The sequence below is a fragment of the Spea bombifrons genome, chromosome 4 (assembly GCF_027358695.1).
Source record: "Spea bombifrons isolate aSpeBom1 chromosome 4, aSpeBom1.2.pri, whole genome shotgun sequence".
NCBI classification, from domain to species: Eukaryota; Metazoa; Chordata; class Amphibia; order Anura; family Pelobatidae; genus Spea; species Spea bombifrons.
The window spans coordinates 111,758,395-111,778,113 of NC_071090.1; the positions used below are offsets into that span (position 1 = coordinate 111,758,395).

Sequence of the window (19,719 nt, forward strand, 5' to 3'; positions counted from 1 at the left end):
GCACATCTGTTTAACATTATTCCTCCCCCTCTGCTTCACACTCTGTGGCCGCACTACTGCTCATGTGCTCCTCACTCACCCCTTCCCCCTCTGCCTGTACACACATATAACATATAACACAGGTCCGTACACACGCATGCTGCATCTACACATACATCGCTTACCTGTGACACGCCAGACCCCTTTCCCCAGCAGCTCACGCACTCGTCCACGCGCACACTCATCCACGCGCACACACTCATCCACGCGCACACTCATCCACTCGCACACACTCATCCACGTGCACAGTCACACACACACCCCCACTAACAGTCCCAGCCGTTCGCACACAGTCTCTCCGACACACCATGGGCTGCACGCGCTTTCTCATCCTCTGTCTGTATTTGGGGGTCTCCTGGGGGCAGAACCCTGACCCCCAAACTAACTACACCAGGTAAGTGTCTTAAGAGTGTGCGTGAGCTTTACATGTATGTCGTAAGACTCATATGTGTACGCGTGTGATCTGCAGCCCCGTGTATGCCTGTGTATAGATCAAAGGGTCTCGCAATCTACCTACACAAGGAGAGGTTTGAGCCGTCTGTCTGTCTGTCCATCACCGGCCCCAGACACTTTTATTACTAGTTAACAAATAATTGCAGTTTTCCGCCGCTCGGGTTGAATGGGTTAATTTTAGTTAATTATCAGTCTTATTAGTCGTTGCTCCCCAGCGGTGGGTCACAGCGTCCGGCGCTACATACAGGGGCAAATAGCGCCCCCCCCCGGGTACTGCAACTAGATTGTACAGCACAGCCTGCGCCTGAAATAAGAGGAAATGGTACATTTTATATAAAATATATAACTTATAAAATATGTAAAAACAATAAAAAATTATAATAATAATAAAAAAATCAAATATTGGTTTCATTGATAAAGAATTATCCTCATTTAGTAAGAAGCAAAAGGTCTTTCACTCTGTTTATTCCGCCCCAGTGTATTAGGACCCCCCACTTGTGTTTATCCCATGGGGCAGTCATGTTAACTTCCAGTTCTCGGGATCTGCAGGATTATTCCTCCCCATTACGTTACTTCCCCCGATTGTTGTTGATTGGTTTAGGGGAGGAAATGAATCGGATGATGCTGGATTTGCCACAGGCTGCCGCCAGTCCCTGATAACCCATTCCGGGAAAACGCCCTGTACCAAGGATAAAATATAATGCGTCCGAGCCGCGGGTCTCCGGGGACGTTTCCCCTTAATGTACCCCCCGAGTGACAATGACAAAGTCTGGAACGCGGTCTTATCACCACAGCAACCAGATTGGACAATGCCATTAGTTGCTATGGTGATGCTCGCACCAGAATTATTATCTTTTTACATGCTGTAGCTCCCAATGATCTCGGCGCTGTACCCGCAGGGCACTCGCACTGTGTACACGCGGGGGTCTCTGCCTCTCTTCCAGCTTTATTGTTAAAGGGTTAATGGGAATCGTTTGATTTGATTGGCTGCGGGCCACGCGCCGGCCCTGACATTACGCTCTGCCACTGAGTAAATGTTTACATACACTTTGTTCCTTCACATCTCCGGCCCCCGTGGCATCCGATTGCCCAACTCTGCCCCCCCACTTCCATTTACCCCTCAATCACCCAATAAACCCCCCTCTCCCCCGTATCTGATGTTTCCTAAACCTCCCCGGCACAGGAGGGACGCGTCATACCCCTAAAACCACACGTTAGAGCGTCAGCTCTGCGATCTCAACTCTCTATATACTGTATCCTCTCTCTCTCTGTATATTAGAGCGTCAGCTCTGCGATCTCAACTCTCTATATACTGTATCCTCTCTCTCTCTGTATATTAGAGCGTCAGCTCTGCGATCTCAACTCTCTATATACTGTATCCTCTCTCTCTCTGTATATTAGAGCGTCAGCTCTGCGGGTTACTCGCCCTCCTCTCTATATACTGTATCCTCTCTCTCTGTATATTAGAGCGTCAGCTCCGCGGGTTACTCGCCCTCCTCTCTATATACTGTATCCTCTCTCTCTCTCTCTCTGTATATTAGAGCGTCAGCTCTGCGGGTTACTCGCCCTCCTCTCTATATACTGTATCCTCTCTCTCTCTCTGTATATTAGAGCGTCAGCTCTGCGATCTCAACTCTCTATATACTGTATCCTCTCTCTCTCTGTATATTAGAGCGTCAGCTCCGCGGGTTACTCCCCCTCCTCTCTATATACTGTATCCTCTCTCTCTCTGTATATTAGAGCGTCAGCTCCGCGGGTTACTCGCCCTCCTCTCTATATACTGTATCCTCTCTCTCTCTGTATATTAGAGCGTCAGCTCCGCAGGTTACTCGCCCTCCTCTCTATATACTGTATCCTCTCTCTCTGTATATTAGAGCGTCAGCTCCGCGGGTTACTCCCCCTCCTCTCTATATACTGTATCCTCTCTCTCTCTGTATATTAGAGCGTCAGCTCTGCGGGTTACTCGCCCTCCTCTCTATATACTGTATCCTCTCTCTCTCTCTGTATATTAGCGCGTCAGCTCTGCGATCTCAACTCTCTATATACTGTATCCTCTCTCTCTCTGTATATTAGAGCGTCAGCTCCGCGGGTTACTCCCCCTCCTCTCTATATACTGTATCCTCTCTCTCTCTGTATATTAGAGCGTCAGCTCTGCGATCTCAACTCTCTATATACTGTATCCTCTCTCTCTCTGTATATTAGAGCGTCAGCTCTGCGGGTTACTCGCCCTCCTCTCTATATACTGTATCCTCTCTCTCTCTGTATATTAGAGCGTCAGCTCTGCGGGTTACTCGCCCCCCTCTCTATATACTGTATCCTCTCTCTCTCTGTATATTAGAGCGTCAGCTCCGCGGGTTACTCGCCCTCCTCTCTATATACTGTATCCTCTCTCTCTCTGTATATTAGAGCGTCAGCTCTGCGATCTCAACTCTCTATATACTGTATCCTCTCTCTCTGTATATTAGAGCGTCAGCTCCGCGGGTTACTCGCCCTCCTCTCTATATACTGTATCCTCTCTCTCTCTGTATATTAGAGCGTCAGCTCTGCGATCTCAACTCTCTATATACTGTATCCTCTCTCTCTCTGTATATTAGAGCGTCAGCTCTGCGATCTCAACTCTCTATATACTGTATCCTCTCTCTCTCTGTATATTAGAGCGTCAGCTCTGCGATCTCAACTCTCTATATACTGTATCCTCTCTCTCTGTATATTAGAGCGTCAGCTCTGCGATCTCAACTCTCTATATACTGTATCCTCTCTCTCTGTATATTAGAGCGTCAGCTCTGCGATCTCAACTCTCTATATACTGTATCCTCTCTCTCTCTGTATATTAGAGCGTCAGCTCTGCGATCTCAACTCTCTATATACTGTATCCTCTCTCTCTCTGTATATTAGAGCGTCAGCTCTGCGATCTCAACTCTCTATGTACTGTATCCTCTCTCTCTCTCTCTCTCTCTCTCTGTATATTAGAGCGTCAGCTCTGCGATCTCAACTCTCTATATACTGTATCCTCTCTCTCTCTGTATATGAGAGCGTCAGCTCCGCGGGTTACTCGCCCTCCTCTCTATATACTGTATCCTCTCTCTCTGTATATTAGAGCGTCAGCTCCGCGGGTTACTCCCCCTCCTCTCTATATACTGTATCCTCTCTCTCTCTGTATATTAGAGCGTCAGCTCTGCGGGTTACTCGCCCTCCTCTCTATATACTGTATCCTCTCTCTCTCTCTCTGTATATTAGAGCGTCAGCTCCGCGGGTTACTCCCCCTCCTCTCTATATACTGTACTCTCTCTCTCTCTGTATATTAGAGCGTCAGCTCTGCGGGTTACTCGCCCTCCTCTCTATATACTGTATCCTCTCTCTGTATATTAGAGCGTCAGCTCCGCAGGTTACTCCCCCTCCTCTCTATATACTGTACTCTCTCTCTCTGTATATTAGAGCGCCAGCTCTGCGGGTTACTCCCCCTCCTCTCTATATACTGTATCCTCTCTCTCTCTGTATATTAGAGCGTCAGCTCTGCGGGTTACTCGCCCTCCTCTCTATATACTGTATCCTCTCTCTGTATATTAGAGCGTCAGCTCCGCAGGTTACTCCCCCTCCTCTCTATATACTGTACTCTCTCTCTCTCTCTGTATATTAGAGCGTCAGCTCCGCGGGTTACTCTCCCTCCTCTCTATATACTGTATCCTCTCTCTCTCTGTATATTAGAGCGTCAGCTCTGCGGGTTACTCGCCCTCCTCTCTATATACTGTATCCTCTCTCTGTATATTAGAGCGTCAGCTCCGCAGGTTACTCCCCCTCCTCTCTATATACTGTATCCTCTCTCTCTCTGTATATTAGAGCGTCAGCTCCGCGGGTTACTCGCCCTCCTCTCTATATACTGTATCCTCTCTCTCTCTGTATATTAGAGCGTCAGCTCTGCGGGTTACTCGCCCTCCTCTCTATATACTGTATCCTCTCTCTCTCTCTGTATATTAGAGCGTCAGCTCTGCGATCTCAACTCTCTATATACTGTATCCTCTCTCTCTCTGTATATTAGAGCGTCAGCTCCGCGGGTTACTCCCCCTCCTCTCTATATACTGTATCCTCTCTCTCTCTGTATATTAGAGCGTCAGCTCCGCGGGTTACTCGCCCTCCTCTCTATATACTGTATCCTCTCTCTCTCTGTATATTAGAGCGTCAGCTCCGCAGGTTACTCGCCCTCCTCTCTATATACTGTATCCTCTCTCTCTGTATATTAGAGCGTCAGCTCCGCGGGTTACTCCCCCTCCTCTCTATATACTGTATCCTCTCTCTCTCTGTATATTAGAGCGTCAGCTCTGCGGGTTACTCGCCCTCCTCTCTATATACTGTATCCTCTCTCTCTCTCTGTATATTAGCGCGTCAGCTCTGCGATCTCAACTCTCTATATACTGTATCCTCTCTCTCTCTGTATATTAGAGCGTCAGCTCCGCGGGTTACTCCCCCTCCTCTCTATATACTGTATCCTCTCTCTCTCTGTATATTAGAGCGTCAGCTCTGCGATCTCAACTCTCTATATACTGTACTCTCTCTCTCTGTATATTAGAGCGTCAGCTCTGCGGGTTACTCGCCCCCCTCTCTATATACTGTATCCTCTCTCTCTCTGTATATTAGAGCGTCAGCTCCGCGGGTTACTCGCCCTCCTCTCTATATACTGTATCCTCTCTCTCTGTATATTAGAGCGTCAGCTCTGCGGGTTACTCGCCCTCCTCTCTATATACTGTATCCTCTCTCTCTCTGTATATTAGAGCGTCAGCTCTGCGGGTTACTCGCCCTCCTCTCTATATACTGTATCCTCTCTCTCTGTATATTAGAGCGTCAGCTCTGCGGGTTACTCGCCCTCCTCTCTATATACTGTATCCTCTCTCTCTCTGTATATTAGAGCGTCAGCTCTGCGGGTTACTCGCCCTCCTCTCTATATACTGTATCCTCTCTCTCTCTGTATATTAGAGCGTCAGCTCCGCAGGTTACTCCCCCTCCTCTCTATATACTGTATCCTCTCTCTCTCTGTATATTAGAGCGTCAGCTCCGCGGGTTACTCGCCCTCCTCTCTATATACTGTATCCTCTCTCTCTCTGTATATTAGAGCGTCAGCTCTGCGGGTTACTCGCCCTCCTCTCTATATACTGTATCCTCTCTCTCTCTCTGTATATTAGAGCGTCAGCTCTGCGATCTCAACTCTCTATATACTGTATCCTCTCTCTCTCTGTATATTAGAGCGTCAGCTCCGCGGGTTACTCCCCCTCCTCTCTATATACTGTATCCTCTCTCTCTCTGTATATTAGAGCGTCAGCTCCGCGGGTTACTCGCCCTCCTCTCTATATACTGTATCCTCTCTCTCTCTGTATATTAGAGCGTCAGCTCCGCAGGTTACTCGCCCTCCTCTCTATATACTGTATCCTCTCTCTCTGTATATTAGAGCGTCAGCTCCGCGGGTTACTCCCCCTCCTCTCTATATACTGTATCCTCTCTCTCTCTGTATATTAGAGCGTCAGCTCTGCGGGTTACTCGCCCTCCTCTCTATATACTGTATCCTCTCTCTCTCTCTGTATATTAGCGCGTCAGCTCTGCGATCTCAACTCTCTATATACTGTATCCTCTCTCTCTCTGTATATTAGAGCGTCAGCTCCGCGGGTTACTCCCCCTCCTCTCTATATACTGTATCCTCTCTCTCTCTGTATATTAGAGCGTCAGCTCTGCGATCTCAACTCTCTATATACTGTACTCTCTCTCTCTGTATATTAGAGCGTCAGCTCTGCGGGTTACTCGCCCCCCTCTCTATATACTGTATCCTCTCTCTCTCTGTATATTAGAGCGTCAGCTCCGCGGGTTACTCGCCCTCCTCTCTATATACTGTATCCTCTCTCTCTGTATATTAGAGCGTCAGCTCTGCGGGTTACTCGCCCTCCTCTCTATATACTGTATCCTCTCTCTCTCTGTATATTAGAGCGTCAGCTCCGCGGGTTACTCTCCCTCCTCTCTATATACTGTATCCTCTCTCTCTCTGTATATTAGAGCGTCAGCTCTGCGGGTTACTCGCCCTCCTCTCTATATACTGTATCCTCTCTCTCTCTCTGTATATTAGAGCGTCAGCTCTGCGATCTCAACTCTCTATATACTGTATCCTCTCTCTCTGTATATTAGAGCGTCAGCTCCGCGGGTTACTCGCCCTCCTCTCTATATACTGTATCCTCTCTCTCTCTGTATATTAGAGCGTCAGCTCTGCGATCTCAACTCTCTATATACTGTATCCTCTCTCTCTCTGTATATTAGAGCGTCAGCTCTGCGATCTCAACTCTCTATATACTGTATCCTCTCTCTCTCTGTATATTAGAGCGTCAGCTCTGCGATCTCAACTCTCTATATACTGTATCCTCTCTCTCTGTATATTAGAGCGTCAGCTCTGCGATCTCAACTCTCTATATACTGTATCCTCTCTCTCTGTATATTAGAGCGTCAGCTCTGCGATCTCAACTCTCTATATACTGTATCCTCTCTCTCTCTGTATATTAGAGCGTCAGCTCTGCGATCTCAACTCTCTATATACTGTATCCTCTCTCTCTCTGTATATTAGAGCGTCAGCTCTGCGATCTCAACTCTCTATGTACTGTATCCTCTCTCTCTCTCTCTCTCTCTCTCTGTATATTAGAGCGTCAGCTCTGCGATCTCAACTCTCTATATACTGTATCCTCTCTCTCTCTGTATATGAGAGCGTCAGCTCCGCGGGTTACTCGCCCTCCTCTCTATATACTGTATCCTCTCTCTCTGTATATTAGAGCGTCAGCTCCGCGGGTTACTCCCCCTCCTCTCTATATACTGTATCCTCTCTCTCTCTGTATATTAGAGCGTCAGCTCTGCGGGTTACTCGCCCTCCTCTCTATATACTGTATCCTCTCTCTCTCTCTCTGTATATTAGAGCGTCAGCTCCGCGGGTTACTCCCCCTCCTCTCTATATACTGTACTCTCTCTCTCTCTGTATATTAGAGCGTCAGCTCTGCGGGTTACTCGCCCTCCTCTCTATATACTGTATCCTCTCTCTGTATATTAGAGCGTCAGCTCCGCAGGTTACTCCCCCTCCTCTCTATATACTGTACTCTCTCTCTCTCTCTGTATATTAGAGCGTCAGCTCCGCGGGTTACTCTCCCTCCTCTCTATATACTGTATCCTCTCTCTCTCTGTATATTAGAGCGTCAGCTCTGCGGGTTACTCGCCCTCCTCTCTATATACTGTATCCTCTCTCTGTATATTAGAGCGTCAGCTCCGCAGGTTACTCCCCCTCCTCTCTATATACTGTATCCTCTCTCTCTCTGTATATTAGAGCGTCAGCTCCGCGGGTTACTCGCCCTCCTCTCTATATACTGTATCCTCTCTCTCTCTGTATATTAGAGCGTCAGCTCCGCGGGTTACTCCCCCTCCTCTCTATATACTGTATCCTCTCTCTGTATATTAGAGCGTCAGCTCCGCGGGTTACTCGCCCTCCTCTCTATATACTGTATCCTCTCTCTCTCTGTATATTAGAGCGTCAGCTCTGCGGGTTACTCGCCCTCCTCTCTATATACTGTATCCTCTCTCTGTATATTAGAGCGTCAGCTCCGCGGGTTACTCCCCCTCCTCTCTATATACTGTATCCTCTCTCTGTATATTAGAGCGTCAGCTCCGCGGGTTACTCGCCCTCCTCTCTATATACTGTATCCTCTCTCTCTCTGTATATTAGAGCGTCAGCTCTGCGGGTTACTCGCCCTCCTCTCTATATACTGTATCCTCTCTCTCTGTATATTAGAGCGTCAGCTCTGCGGGTTACTCGCCCTCCTCTCTATATACTGTATCCTCTCTCTCTCTGTATATTAGAGCGTCAGCTCTGCGGGTTACTCGCCCTCCTCTCTATATACTGTATCCTCTCTCTCTCTCTGTATATTAGAGCGTCAGCTCTGCGGGTTACTCGCCCTCCTCTCTATATACTGTACTCTCTCTCTGTATATTAGAGCGTCAGCTCTGCGGGTTACTCGCCCTCCTCTCTATATACTGTATCCTCTCTCTCTGTATATTAGAGCGTCAGCTCCGCGGGTTACTCCCCCTCCTCTCTATATACTGTATCCTCTCTCTCTGTATATTAGAGCGTCAGCTCTGCGGGTTACTCGCCCTCCTCTATATATACTCTATCCTCTCTCTGTGTATTAGAGCGTCAGCTCTGTGGGCAAGAATCTAACACTAGAGGGTGAGAGGCCAAGATGGCATGGAAGGTTTTGTTACTGAGAGGGTGGGAGATAAGGGGAACAGCCTCCCAGCAGAAGTGGTATAGGGGATCTAAACACGCATGGGACAGGCGTACGGCCCCCGAGTCTAAGACAAGTCCTGGGACGCCGGGCAGGTATCTTGGTTTCTGTGACTCTGAGGGCGAGCGGGGTAAATAAATCTTCGTCACGCCGCCCCTGAGGACAGAGAATCTCGTTGTTGTGTTATTTAGTAAATACGGCCCCTGTTACCATGCCGACAACCCTCAGATGTGGAAGTGAAAACGCGCCGGGGGGGGGCCCGGGGCCTGTATGAAAAGCCCTGTGTGGAGGGGACACAGCCCACAGTGTGCCGATTATTTATCCACGGAAGCCGAGGGGCTCTCTGCGGAAACAGAGACGGGGGAGACGGGGGGTCCCGGAGGGAGGCGAGGGGGCAACAAACGGGGGGGGGTTACACCAAGAGGTGCAGGAATGAGATGCCCATAGGGGGGCCGGTCAGAAGCAACGGATAAGACAAGGAGAGGTCAGGGCCCGAGGGGGTGAGCGGGGGGTACGAGGGGGTGAGCGGGGGGTACGAGGGGGTAAGCGGGGGGTACGAGGGGGTGAGCGGGGCAGTAATGACTACTAGCTTTCGGGGTCTCGCTGCCCCTGTGTCAGACCCTCTGCCCCGGGGTCTGCGTATAACATACAGGACGGGAATTATACGGCCAACAAAACCAAAACATGCCAAGAAAAAATCAACAGATGTCTCATACCTACCAAGTGTCCCCGCTCCGTTTGGCCAGTCCCTCTTTCCTCCTCAGATGCCCCTCTTTTCCGATAGGTTTGATGGGTACGAGCGTCATATTCCTATCCCATGCGGGTGTACTAGCCTCTACCTCACCTGCTGGAAGGCCGTTCCGCTTCTTCCTCACCCACTCTGTGAAGAAAGATCTTGATGAGGGGATTGTTTATTAACCGTTTGTTGACTGTTTGTGGTATTGCAGGCCGGTCTTTCACTGCGGAGGAGACATTGTGGGGGATTCGGGGTACATCGCCAGCGAGGGCTTCCCCAACTTCTACCCCCACAGCCAAAAATGTGTGTGGAACATAACGGTAAATACACAGCAATGATGCGTGGACGGTGGGGAGCGAGGAGGGATGAAGGGAGCGTCCACGTCGGGGGCAGGAAGGGATCGTACCCGGGAAATTACCCCGGGATACGTATTTACCTCAGTCTCGGGGCAGATTCTGGGCTCACACAGTCCGGAGACGACTCTGGTTTAATGACATCCGAGGATCCTGATTGGCTCTTTTCTCCCTGCTACATCACAGCTGGAATCCCTGCTTGAATACAGGTGACTCCGTTCAGAATATCTTTACCTCCTGACCAGTCACGGTTTCCATAACGACCGTTATTAGAGCCATTCGGTTGCCAGCGTCAGCGAGTCACTGCGGTGGGGTCTGTGTGACGGGGTATTAAAGGGTTAATGTTTGGGGGTCTTGCGGGACCGTGCCGATGATCGTATTCTATGTTGTGCCAGGTCCCCGAGGGCCACGTCGTGGTGCTTACATTCCGCCTGCTTGACATCGAAGCCGACCCAGGCTGTCGCTACGACTACCTCAGCGTGTATAACGGGCTGAGCCGGGGCTCGCAGCAGCTGGCACGCGTGTGCGGGACGTTCCGCCCGGGGGCCCTCGTGTCCACGGGGCCCAATATGATGCTGGAGATGGTAACAGACGAGGAGAACGCCGGCCGCGGGTTCCTGGTTTGGTACAGCGCTGCGTCCGCACAGGTCTCCGGTAAGAAGGCATGCGGGGCGACGAGGGGCGCTGGGAGTCTGCCCCCTGCGGGGTGAGGCGGGGTGCTGGGAGTCTGCCCCCCACGGGGTGAGGCGGGGCGCTGGGAGTCTGCCCCCCCCCGCGGGGTGATGCAGGGTAATGCGGGGTGACGTTGGGAGTCTGCCCCCTGCAGGGTGATGCAGGGTAATGCAGGGTGCTGGGAGTCTGCCCCCCGCGGGGTATTAGCAGGCGGGGCAGTGAACGGGGTCTCTGTGTTGCAGACAGTCAGCGCTGCGGGGGGACACTGGAGAAGCCGCAGGGGTCGTTCAGTTCCCCCAACTGGCCGGAGAACAATTACCCGAGCGGCATCAGCTGTTCCTGGCACATCATAGCCCCCCAGGAGAAGGTAAGGGGCGGAATAATCTCTTACCCCACCAGAGGGGGGCCCTATCGTTACAGGAATACCCCCTGTGTGTGTGTGAGACGCCCCGGTAACCGGCGTGCTCTTTGCCCCGGTAGGTGATCGAGTTGTCGTTCGGTAAGTTTGACGTGGAGGGCGACGGTTACTGCCGGTACGACTACCTGGCCGTGTTCAACGGAGGACAGACGGACAGCAACCATCTCATCGGGAAATACTGCGGGGACACCCCCCCCAAGTGAGTGCGGCCGGCCCTACTGCCCCGCCCGCGATATATATATATATAACAGATTGTACAGCGCTGCAGAGTATGACGGCGATATATATATATATATATAACACATTGTACAGCGCTGGGGTATATGGCGGCGATATATATATATGTATATATATAATAACAGATTGTACAGCGCTGCGGTATATGGTGGCGATATATATATATATATATATATATAACACATTGTACAGCGCTGGGGTATATGGCGGCGACGTATATAATAACGGATTGTACAGCGCTGCGGTATATGGCGGCGATATATATATATATAAAACACATTGTACAGCGCTGCGGTATATAGCGGCGATATATATAATAACAGATTGTACAGCGCTGCGGTATATGGCGGCGATATATATATATATATATATATATATATATATATAACACATTGTACAGCGCTGGGGTATATGGCGGCGACGTATATAATAACGGATTGTACAGCGCTGCGGTATATGGCGGCGATATATATAATAACAGATTGTACAGCGCTGCGGTATATGGCGGCGATATATATAATAACAGATTGTACCGCGCTGTGGTATATGGCGGCGATATATAATAACAGATTGTACAGCGCTGCGGTATATGGCGGCGATATACGTGTAATATCGTTATGTCTCGTTGGTAGGGCGATATACTCGGACTCTAACGAGATGCTGGTGCAGTTCGTGTCGGATCCCAGCGTGACGGGGGACGGATTCGAAGTCACCTACAGGATGAAGGACGCGTCTGAGGTGCCCAAAGTGCCCCCAGGAACCAAGCCCACCTCTGCCAGCGTTCCCGACTCCAAGCGCCCGCTGGGTACCCGGCAGCCCCCGAAACCAAAACTCACCCCGAAACCAAAACTCACCCCGAACGCCACCCCCAAGCCCACCCTCAAAGCCACGGCCGCGCCGGCTACAGAAGCCACAGCCAAGCCCACCCGGAAACCCAAGCCAACCAGAGCGGCCACGACAGCCGCCCCCACTGCAACAGGTACCGGGGGCCACGAGGGCCAAACATGCCCCCAATCAAAGAAAGAGGGGCTCCCGGGGGTCAGCGCGCAGGCTCCGCCTTTCTCACCACCCAACGAATGTCGTTTTAGGCTCCGGATCCCGCGGGAAATGCCCCGAGAAATGCCGCAAGACGGGGACGCTGAGCAGCCATTACTGCGCCAACCAGTTCGGTGAGCAGCTGCTGGGCGCCACGGCAACCAGTCGTCACATTCCACCCCGGAGCAGCTTAACGAGCAGCCGTCTAATGAATATCCCACCCCCCCCGCTAATTATTTTCATCCACTAATTAATTATTTTTACCCGCTAATTATTCCCGCCCACGTGCTAATTATACCCATCCACCAATGAATTTATTTCACCCACTCATTATTTCCTTCCCGCTAATTAAATATTTCCACTTACTAATTATTCACATGGTGCAGTGAGACCCCAAGCGGGCGCAGGCGGGGTCATTGCCATCACCATGGTTACAGTCGGGGGGTAAATGTAAAAGTGACTTTAGGGCAAAGCTTTAAATTTGATAATTCTCAAGAAAGGGGTCTTATCGCCATAGCAACCCATAGAATGGTCCGATTAGCAGGTTGCTATGGCAGTAACAACTGTGCTTTGCACAGAAAGCTTAGCGAGGAATCCCGCAGAGCTTACAATCTAAAGTGCTTGGGGGGGGGACGATCTCTCCGCAGTGCTGGCGGGAACCGTGAAGTCCCTGGTGAAAGGAGACGTGGAAAAAACACTGGTGGCCACCGTGGGCATCATCCACACCTACAAAACCGGAGACCTCAGCATCCAGCAGGCCGGCAAGAGCATGAGCGTCCGGGTCATCAACGAGTGCCCCCGCTGCCCCATCCTCAAGAGAGGCGAGTGTACCCCCACCCCCGAGTATCTGTACCCGCCCCCGCCCCCGCGCTGAGTATCTATACCCGCCCCCGCGCTGAGTATCTAAACCCGCCCCCGCGCTGAGTATCTATACCCGCCCCCCGCACTGAGTATCTATACCCGTCCCCGCGCTGAGTGTCTATATACCCGCCCCCGCGCTGAGTATCTATACCCGCCCCCGCGCTGAGTATCTATACCCGCCCCCGCGCTGAGAATCTATACCCGCCCCCGCGCTGAGAATCTATACCCGCCCCCTTACCCCAGCGCTGAGTATCTATACCCGCCCCCGTGCTGAGTATCTATACCTGCCCCCGCGCAGAGTAGCTATACCCGCCCCCCGCGCTGAGTATCTATACCCGCCCCCCGCGCTGAGTATCTATACCCGCCCCCCGCGCTGAGTATCTATACCCGCCCCCCGCGCTGAGTATCTATACCCGCCCCCGCGCTGAGTATCTATACCCGCCCCCGCGCTGAGTATCTATACCCGCCCCCGCGCTGAGTGTCTATATACCCGCCCCCCGCGCTGACTATCTATACCCGCCCCCCGCGCTGAGTATCTATACCCGCCCCCACGCTGAGTATCTATACCCGCCCCCCGTGCTGAGTATCTATACCCGCCCCCGCGCTGAGTGTCTATATACCCGCCCCCCGCGCTGACTATCTATACCCGCCCCCCGCGATGAGTATCTATACCCGCCCCCCGCGATGAGTATCTATACCCACCCCCGCGCTGAGTATCTATACCCGCCCCCGCGCTGGGTATCTATACCCGCCCCCGCGCTGAGTATCTATACCCGCCCCCGCGCTGGGTATCTATATCCGCCCCCCCGCCCTGAGTATCTATACCCGCGCTGTACAATGATACCGAGTATCTATACGCTGTTGCCGATACGCTGTGGCATGTAGTGATGCTGAGTATATTTGCCTCTAGGCCAGAATTACCTGTTCATGGGGGAGGTGGATGAGGAGGGAAGAGGCCGCATCGGCCCGGAGAGTTTTGTCATCGCTTACAAGGCAGCCCAACATCAGATTCTTTCAAACATCGCCAAGAAGCCCTGCTAAAGAACCCGGCTCCCCGCCCGGCTCCGCGGGGCCTCGTGCCTGGTCATGTGACGTCCGCAGGGCCCCGCGCCTGGTCATGTGACGTCCTCGGGCTGAACGTCCCTTGTGAAATCCGTATTTAATCGCAGGAGAGAATCATTTGTTTCTGTAATATTTCCTCTCCTTTCTCTCACCGTCCTGTAAACCGCCCTCCATTGGCGAGACGTTTACCACGGTGCAGGAGGCAGAAGAGTTGCACTCCCCACCCCTTTACCACCATTCCCCACCCCTTTGCCACCGTTCCCCACCCCTTTACCGCCATCCCCACCCCTTTACCGCCATTACCAACATCTTAACCGCCATCCCCACCTCTTTACTGCCATTCCCCACCCTTTTATCGCCATCCCCACCCCTTTACCGCCTTCCCCATCCCGTCCCTGACCCACTTCCTGTCCGTTTCCTCAAACACCCCCTCTTTTTTTATGTAATAAATATTTTGACCCCCCCGTCTGTGTCTCCTCTTTGGATTGGACGGTGGCGTGACCTTGGATTGGACGGTGGCGTGATTGGCATACCTAAGAACTCTCTGGGTCTGACCTGAAGTCTCTGGGTGAAGCTCTGCTTCCCTGGGTTTCTGAGCTCTTTCATCAGGATGTGGGAGCCGTGTTTAGCCACGCCTCTTCCTGCCCCACTCCCCACCCACACAAGCTTACCCAGATCTGGCAGATGGGCACAGACAGCCCAGTACAGGGCATTATGGGAAGTTTTGTGCAGTTACGAGTCCCCTCCCAGATCCCACCCATGCAGAGGCAACCTAAAGTCTGTACGGAAGCTCGCAAGGACCAAAACCCCTCGGGAGAGCAGTACCCGACTCAGCCCCCCCCTCACCGGTCTCCAAGACCCGACCATGCCATCGCCCGCCCACTGGCTGCGTTACATACCCCCTGTGTGTGGCCCTGGTGTGTGGGGGCAAAATCAGCCAGCGCCCCCCAGACGTGTCTCTGTGCCAGACCGGTCCTCCATGACTCGCCTTAGCGTTACCAGCCTGCCCTCTGGCCACGTTACCGGGGTAGATATAATTTAAATTACTGCCCCTGCAGGTTGTGGGGGCTATAACCAAGTAACTGATCCGGATCTGCCCTCTCTGGTGACACGGCAACAGGAGAAGCAGACCAATGAGGAATGAGAAATACATTTCATCCTATTATCCGGGACTCGGTGTTATTACATAACGGCCCATATGTGATTTAGGGGTGTGGTTAGAGGCGTGGCTGGGGCTATTTGTGGGCGAATGGGGCATTTAGAAGAAGAATAATGGATTTTACCTTGGCAGGTATAGTATAGTTCTTGGCTAAGTCATGTATTGGCCGAATTTCTTTCGGTGTGACGTAACATCCTCCCCCGGGGTAAATAAATACCCCTCCGCTCAGTACCTCAAGGGCGGCAGCTGCGTGACGGGATACGAGAGAAAAAAAAATGCTTTCGACGAATGAATGGCAACACAGACAGCCAATCAGCGATCAAAGAAGGCGTGTACCCATTCCCCTTGTTGCTCTGTGTATGACAGCTCGTACGCGAAACCTCGGCGAATCGGGTTAAGGAAGAGGCGCGCCTCCTCAGAACATCCCACTTTCATTGGTTAATTCTCGCCGAATCAGCATGCAAGATATCTGACGGACGCGAGCTCCGACCAATCAGATCGTGTATACAGCGGGTATGTCAGGGAAGCAGCTGCTGATGATGGCGGAAGCTGCAGGTAAGGGGTCCGGGCCGCTATCCGGGCGAGATGGGGTTACAAAGTGAGGCCTCGCTCCCCCCAGTTACCCACCCCTGCTGCAGGGCAACACGATATATCGCGAGTGCACCAAGCTATGATGTCACGGCTGGTCACATGAACCCTGGCGGTGACGTGGAGGGGTGTGTGATTACACCTTAGGTTTCTGGCGTCACTGATGATGTCACTTTCCTCAGTACATTCTGCCCCCCCGGTATCGGGGTAACGCTGTACATTCTGCCCCTGGGTATCGGGGTAACGCTGTACATTCTGCCCCCGGGTATTGGGGTAACGCTGTACATTCTGCCCCCGGCTAAAGGGGTAACGCTGTACATTCTGCCCCCGGATATCGGGGTAAAGCTGTACATTCTGCCCCCGGGTATCGGGGTAACGCTGTACATTCTGCCCCCCGGGTATCGGGGTAACGCTGTACATTCTGCCCCCGGATATCGGGGTAACGCTGTACATTCTGTCCCCGGGTATCGGGGTAACGCTGTACATTCTGCCCCCGGGTATCGGGGTAACGCTGTACATTCTGCCCCCGGGTATCGGGGTAACGCTGTACATTCTGCCCCCCGGGTATCGGGGTAACGCTGTACATTCTGCCCCCGGGTATCGGGGTAACGCTGTACATTCTGCCCCCCCGGGTATCGGGGTAACGCTGTACATTCTGCCACCCGGGTATCGGGGTAACGCTGTACATTCTGCCCCCGGGTATTGGGGTAACGCTGTACATTCTGCCCCCGGGGTAACGCTGTACATTCTGCCCCCGGGTATCGGGGTAACGCTGTACATTCTGCCCCCGGGTATCGGGGTAACGCTGTACATTCTGCCCCCGGGTATCGGGGTAACGCTGTACATTCTGCCCCCGGGTATCGGGGTAACGCTGTACATTCTGCCCCCCCCGGGTATCGGGGTAACGCTGTACATTCTGCCACCCGGGTATTGGGGTAACGCTGTACATTCTGCCCCCGGGGTAACGCTGTACATTCTGCCCCCGGGTATCGGGGTAACGCTGTACATTCTGCCCCCCGGTTATCGGGGTAACGCTGTACATTCTGCCCCCCCGGTTATCGGGGTAACGCTGTACATTCTGCCCCCGGGTATCGGGGTAACGCTGTACATTCTGCCCCCGGGTATCGGGGTAACGCTGTACTTTCTGTCTCCGTGGCTCTCGCAGGCTTCTAGATGCGGCCGGTGAAGGCTGTGCCGGTGAAGGCTGTGCCCGTCATGCCCGCTGATGCCCCCCGCACGTAGCGGTCATGCAGAGGGGGGTCCCCGGCCGGGCGGAGGAGGAGGATGAGAAGAGAGGCAGCGCGGGGCTCCCCCTGCCCTCCACCTCCCGCTCCCCGCTCCCCGTCTTCGTCTTTCCTCCCGCGTTGGACTTCTTCGCCGACGACCAGAGCAGCCACAAGCAGGTCCTCACCATCTACAACCCCTTCCCCCGTGTGCTGCGGTACAAAGGTAAGCCGTGTCCAAACCGGCCCCCAGGGGCCACGACGAGCCAGCCGCAGGCCTAGGACTTCCCCGCCGAAGGGTACTGAGTGGCTTTTTTCCCCCTCTCTTCCAGTCCTTTCCACGGCCCCCTCCCGTTACGTGGTAACCGATGCCGACGGCGCCGTCCGACCCAACTCCTGCATTGACATGTGAGTCCCGGCCCCCGGCCCACTTCCGCCCCCCCCCCGGTCCACTTCCGCCCTCATCCCCTATTATTGTATCCCCTCCCCCCACAGAGTCATTCGGCACAGGGATGCCCACCCTCGCCACTGCGGGACCACCGATAAGTTCCGGGTGGAGGTCTGGGAGGAGGGCGCAGGCCGGGGCCCCGCGGGGAGGAAGGATATCGCCGCCGCTCTGCACCGCACCAAACCGCAAGCACGAGAAAGAGGAGCGCGGGATCCGGGGCTCTGGCGTCCGCCCTCGCGCATCTTCCCCACGCGGCAGGGTAAGAGAGGCGCTTGACCCGACTGTACACTTCGTGTGGGTGTAGAGATACTCGGCGCTGTACATATACTCGTTGTCACCGCACAGGGTTCCCGCGGCCGCTCTCTCCGGGCCTCTTCGGCCTCTACGTCCTGGTCGGGCTGGCGTCCCTGTTGGTTCTCATGCTCCCGTTACACGGAGACCCGCGGAGCGTGCTACACGAGAACCTCCACGTGTCTGTCGTGCAGAAGCTGGTGGCGGCCTACGTGTTGGGTAAGGCTCACCGTGACGCGGAAAATTTCCAATGTGTCCAAAAACGATGAGGGCCCCCAAAGAATCAAAAACAAATCTGAGCTTCGCGCACGCGCACTCTTGATGTCTCCCCCCTTCTCTGTCTCATATTTCCTTTTTCTGCTCCCTCCCCCGAGGAGCCGCTCCGGCCTCCCAGAGCACTTCCGCATCAGGGCCGAGCCTCGGCGCACACAGCGGGAACAACCACCACCTGATGCGGAAGAGCTCCGGGAGGCCGCAGCGGGATCTCCCGGGGAGAAAGAAGATGCGGAGAACAAGAAGTGGAGCCGAGAAGGAAAAGAGACGCGGGGGGCGGGGGGAGTGAAGGAGAGCGACGGCGTGAGTGTGACCCGGAAGTGCAGGAAACCAGATTGACTAGAAACGTACTATAGATAAGTAAATAAACCTGATAGATTGTAGATATGGCAACATCCGATCAGTGACTGCCTTTGGGTCACATGACGAGCATTCCCTGAATAATTATGAGAAAAAAAAAAAAAGTCCATGTATTTATTATGTGTATTGAATGGCAGACAGAGGGTTAATTAGCGAAGGGTCAGCCCCCAGAGTTGGTCTCTTCCGGTGCAAATAAGTATCAGGTGCATAGCCAACCCAGTGTGCCAGAGCTCATTCCTCCCCCCTCTGCCCACACCCGCTCATTCCTCGCCCCCTCTTCCACACCCGCTCATTCCTCCCCCTCTGCCCACACCCGCTCATTCCTCGCCCCCTCTTCAAACCCACTCATTCCTCGCCCCCTCTGCCCACACCCGCTCATTCCTCCCCTCTCTCGCTCATTCCTCCTCTCTCTATCCCGCACCTGCTCATTCCTCCCCTCTCTGCCCCGCACCCGCTCATTCTGCCCCTCTCTCTCTCCTGCACAGGTCTCCTCACCATGGTTTTCCTGCAGGGGTGACAGGAGAGCGGCCCCCTCCCCCACGCTTCAGCCGTCTTCAGACACGCGTGTTCATGGAACGGGCTGGATGACTTTATACGATATTGTAGCGTGTATCTATGACATGTATTCCTGTGTATACGAACACGCGACGTACTCATCTCCACGTATTATACATACATTGCAGCTCCGAGTGTGAGTGTGAGTGTGAGTACGGACGCTCCCGCAGAACGGGCTAAATGTTAAAAATATCGGAAAGCATTGAATTTTGTAAAAATAAAATATGCCGGAGCAGCGATGCCTGCGGGTGCTTTATAACAGGAGCGGGGCCGACGCGGGGCCCCCGGCAGTGGGGGTGGGTAGGTGTGTGTGGATCCCCCCCCGCGGTGGGGGTGGGTAGGTGTGTGTGTGGGTCCCCCCCCCCGCGGTGGGGGTGGGTAGGTGTGTGTGGCCCCCCTCCCCCAGCACAGTATAATAAGCATGTACAGTTTGTTGTGTAAACAGGGGACAGAGGACAGTCCGTGCAGTCAGACATGATTTATTGCATCATTGGGGCAGATGAACACGGCACTCAGTATACAGCCCCCTCCCCCGTTCCGTCACGCGCAGGCCTCAGCGGGCCCTTTTAAACGTGACGAGAGAACCCTGGGGTCCGGGGCAGAAGACCATTAAACACACATTAAAACAAACATGGCCGTCCGCCAGACACAGAATGAAAAGAAAG

The 19,719-nt window shown here is 53.2% G+C and overlaps 2 protein-coding genes across 2 annotated transcripts; both read left to right on the plus strand.

Annotated features, from left to right (window-relative positions):
• Positions 1-288: 288 nt before the first annotated feature.
• LOC128490457 (procollagen C-endopeptidase enhancer 2-like) lies at positions 289-14,143 on the plus strand. The gene is made up of 9 exons (XM_053462334.1): positions 289-433; positions 9,731-9,839; positions 10,268-10,526; positions 10,787-10,911; positions 11,025-11,161; positions 11,832-12,178; positions 12,243-12,368; positions 12,882-13,055; positions 14,006-14,143. Exons 1-9 carry the CDS (start codon positions 348-350, stop codon positions 14,134-14,136), a joined length of 1,494 nt encoding a protein of 497 aa, XP_053318309.1. The 5' UTR covers positions 289-347; the 3' UTR covers positions 14,137-14,143.
• A 2,939-nt stretch (positions 14,144-17,082) lies between these two features.
• LOC128490456 (motile sperm domain-containing protein 1-like) lies at positions 17,083-19,289 on the plus strand. The gene is made up of 5 exons (XM_053462333.1): positions 17,083-17,353; positions 17,460-17,535; positions 17,623-17,834; positions 17,921-18,085; positions 18,985-19,289. Exons 1-5 carry the CDS (start codon positions 17,152-17,154, stop codon positions 19,014-19,016), a joined length of 687 nt encoding a protein of 228 aa, XP_053318308.1. The 5' UTR covers positions 17,083-17,151; the 3' UTR covers positions 19,017-19,289.
• Positions 19,290-19,719: the final 430 nt, after the last annotated feature.

Bases quoted from the DNA above. Each gene is read 5' to 3' on its own strand.
- LOC128490456 (XM_053462333.1), top strand. From the start codon at position 17,152: ATGCAGAGGGGGGTCCCCGGCCGGGCGGAGGAGGAGGATGAGAAGAGA. The intron at 17,835-17,920 runs GTAAGAGAGGCG...GTCACCGCACAG, and splicing joins CATCTTCCCCACGCGGCAGG to GGTTCCCGCGGCCGCTCTCT. The intron at 18,086-18,984 runs GTAAGGCTCACC...TCTCCTGCACAG, and splicing joins GGTGGCGGCCTACGTGTTGG to GTCTCCTCACCATGGTTTTC.
- LOC128490457 (XM_053462334.1), top strand. From the start codon at position 348: ATGGGCTGCACGCGCTTTCTCATCCTCTGTCTGTATTTGGGGGTCTCC. The intron at 434-9,730 runs GTAAGTGTCTTA...GTGGTATTGCAG, and splicing joins CCCCAAACTAACTACACCAG to GCCGGTCTTTCACTGCGGAG. The intron at 10,527-10,786 runs GTAAGAAGGCAT...TCTGTGTTGCAG, and splicing joins TGCGTCCGCACAGGTCTCCG to ACAGTCAGCGCTGCGGGGGG.